This window comes from Bos indicus, chromosome 10 (genome assembly GCF_029378745.1).
Source record: "Bos indicus isolate NIAB-ARS_2022 breed Sahiwal x Tharparkar chromosome 10, NIAB-ARS_B.indTharparkar_mat_pri_1.0, whole genome shotgun sequence".
NCBI lineage: Eukaryota > Metazoa > Chordata > Mammalia > Artiodactyla > Bovidae > Bos > Bos indicus.
In genome coordinates this window covers 61,053,679-61,068,668 of record NC_091769.1, presented here as the reverse complement: position 1 = coordinate 61,068,668, position 14,990 = coordinate 61,053,679, and the positions used below count along the sequence as shown (strand labels likewise).

The 14,990-nt window shown below is 39.4% G+C and overlaps 1 protein-coding gene across 1 annotated transcript in view; it reads right to left on the bottom strand.

The window, feature by feature from the left end:
* Nucleotides 1-447: 447 nt before the first annotated feature.
* The window catches only part of SECISBP2L (SECIS binding protein 2 like), a 60,755-nt gene continuing 46,212 nt past the window's right edge, over nucleotides 448-14,990 (bottom strand). The window contains exon 18 of the mRNA XM_070797584.1: nucleotides 448-4,702. Within this exon, the coding sequence (XP_070653685.1) occupies nucleotides 4,020-4,702 (683 nt within the window). The 3' untranslated portion in view covers nucleotides 448-4,019. The remainder of the gene's footprint in view (nucleotides 4,703-14,990) is intronic.

Genomic DNA, 14,990 nt, shown 5'->3' with positions numbered 1-14,990 from the left:
CCTAGTTCTGCTATTTACCAGCTGTTGAAACTTGGGCAAGTTACTTAACATCTCCATGATTGTTTCATCATCTAAAAAGTGAGAAATTATCATAGTATTTCCTCACAGGGTTGCTTGAGGATTAATGAGTTAATATTGGAAAATGGCTTAGAACAATGTCTGGCACAGAGTAATTAGCATATAAAGGAGATGGAATCTGTAGGAGCCTTTTCCTAACACTAAGATGGTCTCTGGCGAGACTGTTATACCCATGACACACAGATCACACTAATCATCCAAAACAGATTTTTACTAATGACTTCGTCTTGCAAATTTCATAACCTTCGTGGATTAACCCAGGAGAGCACTAAGGGATACCATAAGCTGAACTCTTATTATTTTCTCTATCCTACACATTGGGGAAGTCATAAATACCTTAAGCACCTATTCTGAAATGACAAGACTACATTTCAATAATCATTTTATTAGTTACAGAAGAATCTCCACTAGTATTTACATAGTGCAAAAAAGCTGTTATTACCCTCTAAAATGTGATATAACAATCATCCTTCATACAGCAAAAGAACAAGATGAAAATCCCTTCATGTTATAATTCATAATAATTTTGCTAGCTTTTAATTAGAGCATTACAATTAAGACATTAAATTATAAATTCATGTGGTATATTTAGAAATTAAATTACAAAATAATACAAATCCTTTTAAAGTGTGATGTGCCAACAAAGTTTAAATTTTTATCATTAATTAGGATTCAGATTTCAGATTAGGCAAACAGTTTGGTTGATTCCGGAAGTGTGTAAAGTTTGGAAGGAACAAGGTAGGAGGAAGATAATAAATTACTTCACAAAAAATTTTTAAAAACCAAAAAAAAGTAAACAGACAAGTTAATGTTCTACCTTGTTGGCACAACATACAGAAAATACTTAAATGACAGGTTTATTTTTAAGCAAACAGCAGCTTTACAAACAGTAATACTTCTTTATACATATATTAAAGTAACAATGTGTTAGGATTGAACAGTTTTATGTTAGAGTTGAAAAAATGAATGTGGAGTTCACTACTCATTTGCACACTGTAACTCCCACCCCACCCACCTCCCCCAGCTTATTAAGAAATCAGGCAAGTACATTATTTGGATATTAATTTCTCAATATTTAAACTATGTGAATTCCTTTTGACTAATTCTTTTCCAAATACTGGAAGCATATAAAATACCATCTCTGCAAAAAGGACCTCCAGTCAAAGCCTTTAAAAACTTTTCAATGTATAACACACATTTTTCCCCCCATCTTTAGTCAAAAGAAATATATTACATCATTTACAAACATATTTAAACCAAGAGTTAAGCTAATATGAACATTTTGTCTTTTGAGAAGTAATCTTCACAGCAAACAAACCTACTGAAGCAGAAATCTAATTGTGGGAGTGCAATTCATACTTGAATTCATATACTTAAGTACTGAAATAGAAATCTAATATCAATTATTGCCAGTAAAACAATCTCTACACACGAAGAAAAAAATCACTATGTTTTTTATTTCTTGTGATGATAAACCCTTACTCTTACCATTAGATCTCTCTAGATCTCCAAAGAGCCACTCACCCAGATCCAGAAAAAAAATCCTTTCCTAATTTCACACCTCCGCCTGCATACAATATACATACATGCCAGAATTTATCTAAAGGAAATGAATTATAAAGACATTATCAATAATTACTTAAGCATACATCCTACATAGTAGCATTTCCTTTAATAAATTTTGGGTTGTCCTGTAGAGGTCAACTGTCTCATATAAAAAACGCTGTGGTCCCTTGGTTTGCTTTGCTGGCAGAAGATCCTGCACATGCAAGAGCATTTATCAAACACATAATTGAACACTTCTGAAGGCTATAGCAAAATTCAAAGCTACTGGTGTTCTGAAGATTTCCTCAACTTCCCTTTTGATACAAATGTCAAAAATCTAAAATGACAATTCTCATTCAGTAGAGGTATAAAATATAAGAAACCTTTGAAAAGCCATTCATTATTTTAAGATCAAGAGTTATCTGAATCACTGACACCAAGCAAAGGAAATTTACACCATTAAAAAGTATGAAAAGTTTTCAATTTACTTTTAAGACTGTCAGTAATTCAAAATCTCTATCATTTCTTTAAATCAATGAACACTTCCAAATGTACAGAGACACAAAGATCTGCCACATATAAATCCATGATTACCACTTGAGAGGCTTCATTCCTTACATGCTACATTTCTTTAAGTACTGGACACTTTGTGCCTAAGAAGTCTATGCTGAAAAACAGTTCAGACAGGACACTACAGTAATGTCCCCTTTTAGCACACTAATCAAGTTGTTAGACTGACATTTCCTACACAGCAATGCTCATAAACTTTCACAATTCACAAACAAGTCAGTCATCAACCAAGAATCTGGTTTCACCAGTAATTAAATGCCAGGATTATAAAACATCAATACCAGAACAGTAGTCCCAATGCTTCAGTCAAGAATCTGCCCAATTCACCTCAGTGAGGCAAAGCTCTCTGCCCCATAAAACCTGGACAAGGAAAACACCCCTTCCTCTTCACTTCTGTGCCTGCTTATGGGAGTTGAAAGTGTAAAAGCTGGCACGCGTCTGTGTGTATGTGTGCACGCACACACAAATTGGCCAACTGGAGGTGGTTGGAGGGAAGACAGAAAAAAGGTAATTCCTAATTCTCCCACCATCATAAACTTGCAAAGGTTACTACCAGGTGGTGACTGATTAGTAAAACATTTAGCTCATTAACTTTAATTTCTCCCAAGAGTTTAAACATCCCAGAAGAAGGGCAGAGATAAACAATGATCTAGAATTAATACCTGCACCTACCTGCAAACTCTAAAATCTAACAGTTTCAGCACAATTAGAACAACTTTCTCTTTTCTTCAAAACTTCTTCCAAGCCTTGATTATCAGGATACATGTTACAACTGCATACAGTTTCTTTCCCTGACTCCCATCAGTAACTATGGTCAGTGTTATGTAGCAGGTGCTCAAGGTTAGGGACAAAGTAGTTTTCTTAAAAGGTGCAATGATTTTTCACTCTGGACAAGTCTGAATACCCAATCAAATCCATATCTGAAGTCCAGAGAATCCCAAGTCAGAAGCATGCAAGAGAACACACTAGTGTAAGACTTTGTTTCTGGATAATTTACATGTAAGTGCTGTAGTCATACAACCGGTTACAGTTATTCACCTGTCAAAATTTGCCTAATTTTATGCAAATACAACTATGTACAAGAGCATTCCTGAGGTAATTAAGAAGCAAATGTGAACCAGAAACCAGAAGGCCCTCTAATGGGCAACTTCTCACTATTTAAACACCTATCACTTTGCACAAATAAGGCCAGCTCTCATCTGTCATGGTGGTTCCCTTGCCAGCCCAAGTATTGGAGGCTCTACTTAGCCAACCAACTTTAATCAATTATAATGATCAGTGACTACTGAAATGAGCATTTGTGGACTGAATACAAGTTGCATCAATTTTTAACACAAATCACTGTGAACTTAGTTACCCTCAGCCATTTTTTAAGTTTTCTAACTCTACCTCCAGGTTTCTTTTATTTTAAAGAAACCCAAACAACTTTTTGGTCAGACAGTTAAGAGTATAGGAGGTGTAGTCTTGAAGCAAACATTGGTAATTGCTCCTGTCCTTAGAACCTCGATCTGTAGCTTTCAAAATGACTAAATAGGCATTTTAAAATTACTTTCTTTAAAACCTGGTCTTCTTTTAAAATCATTATTGTCCATAAAAAGGCTGAAACAATTCTGAATTTTCCACACAGTTCTTAGAAAGACACAGATGCTAAGTATCAGTTAAGCTATGGATCACAAAACAAGTAAAAGAAAGCTAAAAAATATTTGTCAGGAATTAAATACATATATTAAATACTAGACAGTGCAAAATGTTGAGATGAAGCATGAAAGATTTATAATGGCTGTAACCCTTATGTAGTTTGAGACAGACAGCTGACATTTCCTGAGTTATAGATCTGGGGGTGTATAATTAGAATCAGAATGCTCCTTGTTCAGCGAGCTGCAGTTGCTGGGCTTCTGCTGTTCCTGGCTTGCTTGGTGATCGGTAGTCCAGGCCTCGCTATCCATCCCTGGCTCTAGCACCTCAGCCGCTTCTGCTTCCTCTTCCCCACTTTGCTCTGCATTATCTTCCTCAGAACCATTAAGGGTTTTTCCAAGCTGAAGAGTTTCCATCGTTCTCTGGGTCTCAGAGACCCAAGACTCAATTCTGCTATTGAGCTGTACTTCTACAGATATGGGTTCGTGAGCATAATCTTCCTCCTCCTCCTCCTCCTCATCGTCCTCTTCTTCAAGCATGCCAGGTACAAGAGTGCTGGTGGTGCTGGTGATGGAGGAATTCAGAAGATCCCGGCAGCTGCCATCTAAAGAGCCAGTCTCCGTACTCTGCTGTGAGGCCCATTCCAGGTCATCTGGCTTCACCTCCTCTTTATCGCCCACTGCTGATTTTCCAGGGTTTGTAGCTGAGGTAGTACTGCCTGCAGTCACTAATGACGCCTGCTTACCAACAGGGGCTGTGTCAAATGGAAGTTTATTGGGTTTTTCAGATGTGCTATGCTTACAAGAAACTTCTCTCTCGTTTTCTGATGTTTCCAGCCCATCGGAAGTTTCCACCATGTTTCTCCAATTTGTTTCTGCAAATATCAAACAGATTTTTTAAAAATCAGAACAGTTTCAGAATCATGCAACTTTCAGAAGTAGAAGAATAGGCTACAGAAATCTGTTGGCTCACTAACTGAAAAAACTAAAAACTTAGCTTATTCTAGTACTAGTTTAAATGTTATAAATGGAAAACAGCTCTCAAAAATATTTCTTTAAATCAGTACATTTAACATAAAGCAACAAAGAGGCCAAAATAAGTATATTAATACTTCAGAATGCAGAAGATCCAATACTACTAGAAGCTCATTGACTCTCACGTATTCACAAAAATCAATGAACTGCCTAACGTTTTTTGGCCCTGAAGTGTCCTGGGATCAAGGATCCACAAGTCACAGATGGCAGAGCCAAAATGCCCATTAGAAAGGCTCTGATTAAAAAAAAGAAAAGAAAGAAAGAGTTCTGACAGGTTTACGTTGTGCTCGTTTAGCAAGTTATCTCAAAGCTGTCTCTTGGCCTGTAACGGAACTTGTGTTTCCATTTATAGCAAAGAAGCCATGCACGCATTTCTAACATTTGTGAAAATGTGTTTTATAATATATGTATGTTGCTTGGCTTACCAAGTGACCCTGGAGCCAAAAAAATAATGTTACTATACAATACAGTGGTGACAGTCTGTATTATTTTTAAAAACAGTAGTCAGTTTACAGCAAAAATGTACTAGGAATCAGGAGATGAAGAGCAACTCTCGCACATACTTTTTGTGAGTTTTACTTTTTCCATTTAATTTTTTATCACTGAGATATAACTGACATAAAACATAACAGCTTCAGGTGCACAACATAATGATTCAGTATTTGCACATACTGAGAAATGATCACCACAAGAAGTCTAGTTAACACCCATCCCCATTTGGAATTATTTCTTTCCTTAAGATCTACCCTCTTAGCAACCTTCAAATATGCAGTCCAATATTATTACTATAGTCACAATGCTGTACATTAGATCCCCGTGCCTTATTTATAACTGGAAGGTGGTAATTTTTTAACCTCCTTCATCCATTTCACCCACCCCTAGTCCCCATGCTTCTGGCAACCACCAATCTGTTCTATCTATGCGCTTGGGGGATTTCTTTTTCAAGATTCCACATAAAAATGAAATCATATGGTGTCTGTCTTTCTCTGACTTATTTCACTAATGCCCTCAAGGCTCATCCTTGTTATCATAAATGGCAAGATTTCATTATTTTTAATGGCTCTATGCAATGAGGTTCGTGACACTGTGCAGGAGACAGGGATCAAGACCATCCCCATGGAAAAGAAATGCAAAAAAAGCAAAATGGCTGTCTAGGGAAGCCTTACAAATAGCTGTGAAAAGAAGAGAAGCGAAAAGCAAAGGAGAAAAGGAAAGATATAAACATCTGAATGCAGAGTTCCAAAGAATAGCAAGAAGAGATAAGAAAGCCTTCTTCAGCAATCAATGCAAAGAAATAGAAGAAAACAACAGAATGGGAAAGACTAGAGATCTCTTCAAGAAAATCAGAGATGCCAGAGGAACATTTCATGCAAAGATGGGCTCGATAAAGGACAGAAATGGTATGGACCTAACAGAAGCAGAAGATATTAAGAAGAGATGGCAAGAATACACAGAAGAACTGTACAAAAAAGATCTTCATGACCCAGATAACCACGATGGTATGATCACTGACCTACAGCCAGACATCCTTGGAATGTGAAGTCAAGTGGGCCTTAGAAAACATCACTACGAACAAAGCTAGTGGAGGTGATGGAATTCCAGGTGAGCTATTTCAAATCCTGAAAGATGATGCTGTGAAAGTGCTACACTCAATATGCCAGCAAATTTGGAAAACTCAGCAGTGGCCACAGGACTGGAAAAGGTCAGTTTTCTATCCAATCCCAAAGAAAGGCAATGCCAAAGAATGCTCAAACTACTGCACAATTGCACTCATCTCACACGCTAGTAAAGTAATGCTCAAAATTCTCCAAGCCAGGCTTCAGCAATACGTGAACTGTGAACTTCCTGATGTTCAAGCTGGTTTTAGAAAAGGCAGAGGAACCAGAGTTCAAATTGCCAATATCCGCTGGATCATGGAAAAAGCAAGAGAGTTCCAGAAAAACATTTATTTCTGCTTTAATGACTATGCCAAAGCCCTTGACTGTGTGGATCACAATAAACTGTGGAAAATTCTGAAAGAGATGGGAATACCAGACCACTTGATCTGCCTCTTGAGAAATTTGTATGCAGGTCAAGAAGCAACAGTTAGAACTGGACATGGAACAACAGACTGCTTCCAAATAGGAAAAGGAGTACGTCAAGGCTGTATATTGTCACCCTGTTTATTTAACTTATAGGCAGAGCACATCATGAGAAATGCTGGACTGGAAGAAACACAAGCTGGAATCAAGATTGCTGGGAGAAATATCAATAATCTCAGATATGCAGATGACACCACCCTTATGGCAGAAAGTGAAGAGGAACTCAAAAGCCTCTTGATGAAAGTGAAAGTGGAGAGTGAAAAAGTTGGCTTAAAGCTCAACATTCAGAAAACAAAGTTCATGGCATCCGGTCCCATCTCTTCATGGGAAATAGATGGGGAAACAGTGGAAACAGTGTCAGACTTTACTTTTTTGGGCTCCAAAATCACTGCAGATGGTGACTGCAGCCATGAAATTAAAAGATGCTTACTCCTTGGAAGGAAAGTTATGACCAACCTAGATAGCATATTCAAAAGGAGAGACGTTACTTTGCCAACAAAGGTTCGTCTAGTCAAGGCTATGGTTTTTCCTGTGGTCATGTATGGATGTGAGAGTTGGACTGTGAAGAAGGCTGAGCGCTGAAGAATCGAAGCTTTTGAACTGTGGTGTTGGAGAAGACTCTTGAGAGTCCCTTGGACTGCAAGGAGATCCAACCAGTCCATTCTGAAAGAGATCAGCCCTGGGATTTCTTTGGAAGGAATGATGCTAAAGCTGAAACTCCAGTACTTTGGGCACCTCATGCAAAGAGTTGACTCATTGGAAAAGACTCTGATGCTGGGAGGGATTGGGGGCAGGAGGAGAAGGGGACGACAGAGGATGAGATGGCTGGATGGCATCACTGACTCGATGGATGTGAGTCTGGGTGAACTCCTGGAGTCGGTCATAGACAGGGAGGCCTGGCGTGCTGCGATTCATGGGATCGCAAAGAGTCGGACAGGACTGAGCGACTGAACTGAAATGAATATTCCAATGTATGTGGCACACACCCACACCCCCACACACATCTTCTTTATTCACTGATCTTCTTTATCTCTTTAATTATCGATGGACACTTAAGTTGCTTCCATATTTTAGTTACTATAAATAACTCTGTAATAAACATGGAGGTGAATACCTCTTTTTGAGCTAATGTTTTTGTTTTCTTCAGGGAAATACCCGGAAGTAGAAGTGCTATATCATATGATAGTTCTCATCTGCATATTTTGAGGAACCTCCATATTGTCTTCCTTAGTGGCTGCACCAACTTTCATTCTGACCAACAGTGTACAAGGGTTCCCTTTGCTCCACATCCTTGCAAACATTTGTTATTTATTGCCATTTTGACCGGAGAAGGCAATGGCACCCCACTCCAGTATTCTTGCTTGGAAAATCCATGGACAGAGGAGCCTGGAAGGCTGCAGTCCATAGGGTCGCTAAGAGTCAGACACGACTGAGTGACTTCACTTTCACTTTTCCCTTTCATGCATTGGAGAAGGAAACGGCTACCCACACCAGTGTTCTTGCCTGGAGAATCCCAGGGACGGGGGAGCCTGGTGGGCTGCCGTCTATGGGGTTGCACAGAGTTGGACACGACTGAAGCGACTTAGCAGCAGCAGCAGCCATTTTGACAACAGCCATTTTAACAAGTTGTGAGGAGATGTTTCATTGTGGATTTGTTTGGGCTTTCTCTGATGACTGGTGATGTTAAGCATCTTTTCATGCACCTACTGGTCTTTATTTGGAAAAATGTCTATTCAGATCCTCTGCCCACTCTTAAATCTGATTGTTCTTTGCTATTGAGCTGTATGAGTTCTTTGTATATTTTGGATATTAACCCCTCAGCAGATATATGATTTGCAAATATTTTCTCCTATTCCACAGGTTGCCTTTTCATTTTGTTGATGATTTCCTTTGCTGCAGAGAGCTGTTTGATTTGGTGTAGTCCCACTTACTTATTTTTGCGTTTTCTTAAAAAATAAAAATTTCCTTCTATTTGCATTGTAGCTGGTATGTTCATTTTATAGGCATAATGATCAAACTGTAATGATAAAGCAAGTCTATTCATACAAATATACTTGATTGCCACCTATCAATTACATGTTGCTCAGTTGTGTCCGACTCTTTGCGACCCCATGAACTGCAGCATGCCAGGCCTCCCTGTCCATCACCAACTCCCAGAGTTTACCTCAACTCATGTCCATTGAATTGGTGATGCCATCCAACTATCTCATCCTCTGTCCCTATATACCATATTTTGGCCACCTGAAGTTAGGGCACGTGGTTTAGGGAAAAAATCTTTCTTTCCTGCAGTTACTTCAAGTGTATAACAGGTCTCTCTACTTGCATTCCTGCCTCATGACAAAAAAATCTAGCGCCCCTCCTTTATTCTCATTCTCAGTTAACATCATTTTCAGACTCAAAGCAGAAGAAACCCTACTGCTGCTAAGTCACTTCAGTCGTGTCTGACTCTGTGTGACCCCATAGACAGTAGCCCACCAGGCTCCCTCGTCCCTGGGATTCTTCAGGCAAGAACCCTGGAGTGGGTTGCCATTTCCTTCTCCAATGCATGAAAGTGAAAAGTGAAAGTAAAGTTGCTCAGTCATGTCTGACTCTTAGCGACCCCATGGACTGCAGCCCACCAGGCTTCTCCATCCATGGGATTTTCCAGGCAAAAGTACTGGAGTGGGGTGCCATTGCCTTCTCCCGAAGAAACCTTACTGTAATCCTTAATTCTCTTTCTCCACTGAACTCATAACTATACCATGTCACTCAGAGCTCAAAAACTACTAAATTTGGTCACTACTGCCTTAATTCAAGCCTTCTTTACCTTGCTGTACATCTACAGTATCCTTCTAATCGGCTTTGTGAACTGACCACATCACTAACTGGCTTTTTATTACCTTAGTAATCCAAACTCCTTAATTTAGTATATAACCAAGCCCCTTCATAATATTCCTTCTGGTCCCATTCATTTTAACCCTCTGTCATGCATTCCAGGTCAAGGTCATTTTGAATTTTCACTGCTCACAGAAGTCACACCCTTTCTATTTACTATGCTTGGCTTTGCACAAGCTGTGCTTTCTGTATGACATGTGCTTTCCTCCTTTCCCCTTCAGAGTCCTACTCAGCTCTGATAACCACTCTTGAATGTCATTTGTTTGGTAAAGCCTTTCCTGCCTTTCCTAGGAAAGACGGTCACTAACTTGAAGTCGCAAAGCACTTCCTGCATATCTGGTTCAAATGCATTTGTTCTGTGTTTGCTGTTCTACCCCTCCTCCCTCCTCATTCCCATCCATCTCTGTGTTCCTAGGTTAGCATGCAGTGTGTGCTGGGAAAATAAGCCTTACAATAAATGAAAATTTCACATATACAGTTAATTATGCAGAAAATTGCTTTAAAAAGTAAAAAAAAATTACAAAATTTAGGTACACATTTATATTTCCTTCCAACACTTATTTACCTCTTTCAAAAGCACTGTAAGAATTCACATGGGGTCTCAGAAAAAGCCTCACCTCTCCCCTGACAGTGAGCCAAAGAAACAGGAGAAAGAAAGGAGGTCGTTAAGACTGAGTAGGGCTGATCTTTCTCTAGGTTCTATCTTGGGCATTCTGCTACTAGGTAGGTAAGCTGAAAGCCAGATTGAGTCCTTTGGAAAGGAAAAGGAAATATGACCTTGGAAGCAGAGACAAGGGACTCTGTGATTAGCCATCAAAAGACTTATCACAATGATCAAAGAGCCACTGAGTTCACATATGCAGGGGAGGGCCCAGGCTGCCACCTCAGAGTAACAGGTGAAGCCTGATCAATAACTTATGAGCACACAAACACATGACTGTGATGGAGAGGAGAAACAAGCAAGTATGAAAATGCCCTCTTTGGATGAGGAGTTGGTGGGTAGGAGGGAGGGAAAAATATAGGCAGTCTAAAGCCAGAACAGCACACCTGGAAGTCCACTTTTAAAGAAGGGATTAGGCAGCATTTTAAAGGCAGAGTCAAAGATCTTAACAAACCTGAAAATATTACTGATCCAAAGCGAACCTGCTTCTAAACTGCTTATTTTAGAAGAACATATTCAATACAGCTGTTCTTTTGCTTATGAACCCCTCAGTGCTTTCTGTTTTGTTATTTGGTTCTTTGTGAAAGTGCCTTTTCAACTTTCAAATCATTATTGGCTTTGTCAGAGGATGAGGTATGCATATTTCTCCCTTCAGTTAGTACACAGAGGGAAGGCATCCATCTTTAGACTGTATACAGTAAAGGAACACCAAGTCACTTCAAGAGCCAACAGAATAAGGTGTGGTGGCAGAGAATGAGCTGGAAACTCAAGACAGACAGAAGTAGTCCTCCCTTATAAGTAGTTATTGAAAACCTACTGTATGGTCCTACTGAGAATTCATTCAACAGACAGGAAATTTACATCACATTGGCTAAGAATATAGGTTTTACACTGAAACTTATGAGCTGTGTGACAATGGCAAGTTATTTACCTCATTTCATTTTAGCTTTCTAATCTGTAAAATGCTGTACAAGATAGCCTATCTCCAAGGACTACTCAGAAGATGAAATGTCTTAATAAACACGAAGAGTTAAAAAAAGTGCCTCGTAAGAATTCAGTAAGTGAGCTATTATTATTATATGTAAAGTGCCCATTATGTGCCAAATTTCTATCTCAAAAAACTTAGTTTAATTGGGATTTATGTTAGAAACTGTCTCACGGAAGTATGACAGAACCGAGACTCAGCTCAGGTGGAAGGAAAACACAAGCAAACAAAACAATTAAGGTGCACACAAAGAACAGTAACACGGGGCGGTGACAGGAGCCTTTCCACTCTACCAGTGTTTAGCAATCCTTTCCCAGCTTCGCTTTTTCTTTAAACTGTGGAAATCACAAAAAAATTTTTCAAAATCTTACACAAGGATGGCATGGAAGATACTATTTGTTGTCTACCCAACAGTCATTCCCCATTTTCCTCCTGCCTAACTGAGCCCCCAAACTTGGGATGGACTTGAGCTCAGTCCCACAGGAGGAATTAAAATTGTTCTCAGACTATCACAACTATCCCATTCTTCCTTGCCAAATAATCTCTTCCCCACATCTCCCTTGCAGCTAAAAGCAGTGACGTGACTGGCTCTGGCCAAATGAAACAAAAAGTGAAGGCTTCTGAAAACTGTTTCCTTCACTGATAAGAAGAGCCCACTGCCTGAACGTTCTGCTTTTTGACTACTGTTGTGATGACCAGGGCGAATGCAGCTGTTTATGGATATGAGATGAGAAGCACAAGAATAAGAAGTCCCAGACTGAAAATGGAAAAAGAGAAAGAAGGACAGAGCTAGAGATCTTGACAACACAGTGAAATAATTAAACATTCTAATTTTTGAGGCCACATCAGTGGGTTTCATGTCTGTTGCCAAATACATCTGATACCAATAGAGTAATTTTGTGCTTTATTCTCAAAGCAAATTATTTATGATTATTTTCACTCATTTTGTTGGCATCCTGGTAAATCAGATCATACACCAGAATCTTTAGTTCAGTTCAATCAGTTGCTCAGTTGTGTCCGACTCTTTGCAACCCCATGAACTGCAGGACGCCAGGCCTCCCTGTCCATCACCAACTCCCAGAGCTTGCTCAAACTCAATGTCCATTGAATCGGTGATATCATTCAACCATCTCATCCTCTGTCGTCCCCTTCTCCTCCTGCCTTCAATTTTTCCCTGAATCAGGGTCTTTTCAAGAAAAGAGTCAGTTCTTTGCATCAGGTGGACAAAGTATTAGAACTTCAGCAGCAGTCCTTCCAATGAGTATTCAGGGCTGATTTCCTTTAGGACTGACTGGTTTGAACTCCTTACAGTCCAAGGGACTCTCAAGAGTCTTCTCTAACACCATAGTTCACCACAGTGCTCAGCTTTCTTCATGTCCAACTCTCACATCCATATATGACTACTGGAAAATCCATAGCTTTGACAAGACGGACCTTTGTTGGTAAAGTAATATCTCTGCTTTTTAACATGCTGACTAGGTTTGTCATAGCTTTCCTTCCCAGGAGCAAGCATCTTTTAATTTCATGGCTGCAGTCACCATCTGCAGTGATTTTGGAGCCCCCCAAAATAAAGTCTCTCACTGTTTCCATTGTTTCCCTATCTATTTGCCATGTGATGGGACCAGATGCTATGATGTCCATTTTCCAAATGCTGAGTTTTAAGCCAGCTTTTTCATTCTCCTCCTTCACTTTCATCAACAGGCTCTTTAGTTCCTCTTTGCTTTCTGCCATAAGGGTGGTGTCATCTGCATATGTACGGTTACTGATATTTCTCCTGGCAATCTTGATTCCAGCTTGTGCTTCATCCAGTCCAGCATTTCACATGCTGTGCTCTGCATATAAGTTAAATAAGCAGGGTGACAATATACAGCCTTGACATACTCCTTTCCCAATCTGGAACCAGTCTGTTGTTCCATGTCCAGTTCTAACTGGTGCTTCTTGACCTGTATACTGATTTCTCAGGAGGCAGGTCAGGTGATCTGGTATTCCCATCTCTTTAAGAATTTTCCAGTTTGTTGTGATCCACACAGTCAAAGACTTTGGCGTAGTCAATAAAGCAGAAGAAGATGTCTTTCTGGAACTCTCTTGCTTTTTCTACGATCCAAGGGATGTTGGCAATTTGATCTCTGGCTTCTCTGCCTTTTCTAAATCCAGCTTGAAAATCTGGGAAGTTCCTGGTTCACGTACTGTTGAAACCTGGCTTGCAGAATTTTGAGCATTACTTTGCAAGCGTGGGAGATGAGTGCAATTATGCAGTAGTCTGAACATTCTTTGGCATTACCTTTCTTTGGGATTGGAATGAAAACTGACCTTTTTCAATCCTGTGGCCACTGCTGAGTTTTCCAAATTTGCTGGCATACTGAGTATAGCGCTTTAACAGCATCATTTTTTAGGACCTGAAATAACTCAGCAGGAATTCCATCACCCTCCACTAGCTTTGTTCATAGCGATGCTTCCTAAGGCCCACTTGACTTTGCATTCCAGGATGTCTCTGGCTCTAAGTGAGTGATCACACCATCATGGTTATCTGGGTCATAAAGATCTTATTTGTATAGTTCTGTATATTCTTGCCATCTTTTCTTAATATTCTGCTTCTGTTAGGAAGATTCTGCTTCTGTTAGGTCCATACCATTTCTGTCCTTTATTGTGCCAGCTTTGCAGGAAATGTTCCCTTGGTATCTCAAACTTTCCTGAAGAGATCTCTAGTCCTTCCCATTCTATTGTTTTCCTCTATTTCTTTGCATTGATCACTGAAAAAGGCTTTCTTATCTCTCCTTGCTTTTCTTTGGAACTCTGTATTCAGATGGGTATATCTTTCTTTTTCTCCTTTGCCTTCAGCTTGTCTTCTTTTCTCAGTTATTTGTAAGCCCTCCTCAGACAACCATTTTGCATTTGTTTTTCTTGGGGATGGTCTTGATCACTGCCTCCTATACAATGTCACGAACCTTCATCCATAGTTCTTCAGGCACTCAGTCTATCAGACCTAATCCCCTGAATGTGTCACTTCCACAGTATAATCATAAAACTCTTCTTAGAATTCAACCATTAGTTTAGAGAACTTTAGTTTTGAATAAAATCTTATAGGACCTAGATGAGCTCTCTTCATTTTACTGACAACAAATCTGACGCTCAGAAATTAGTCAATTATGCCTAAATGCCCCAGGCAGAGTGTGGAAAAATCAAGGCTTCAAACTTTGAACACTTTAAATCTGGTACTTTTTGAAAACATCTCCTAAGTCTTTGACAGGTTCTTTTTATCATGTGCCCAGATCAGTGTCATTTCCCTAAATCCACAGCTTTAGGAATTTATCATACAGTTTATCTCTGAGAGCTGGTACATTGCAGTATAGATAACTGATCTCATTTACAAAGTTTGCCCTTTATCTTGTTTTCAACTAGTATCATTTCAGTCGAAGAAATGTCTGCCTCTAAGCCAGAATCACCTTTACCTGACCAAAAGAGTTTCTAAAAGGTGCACAATAACCTGTTAATTGCCTCTGGTCTGGGGCATCATCAAAGCGTTCCAA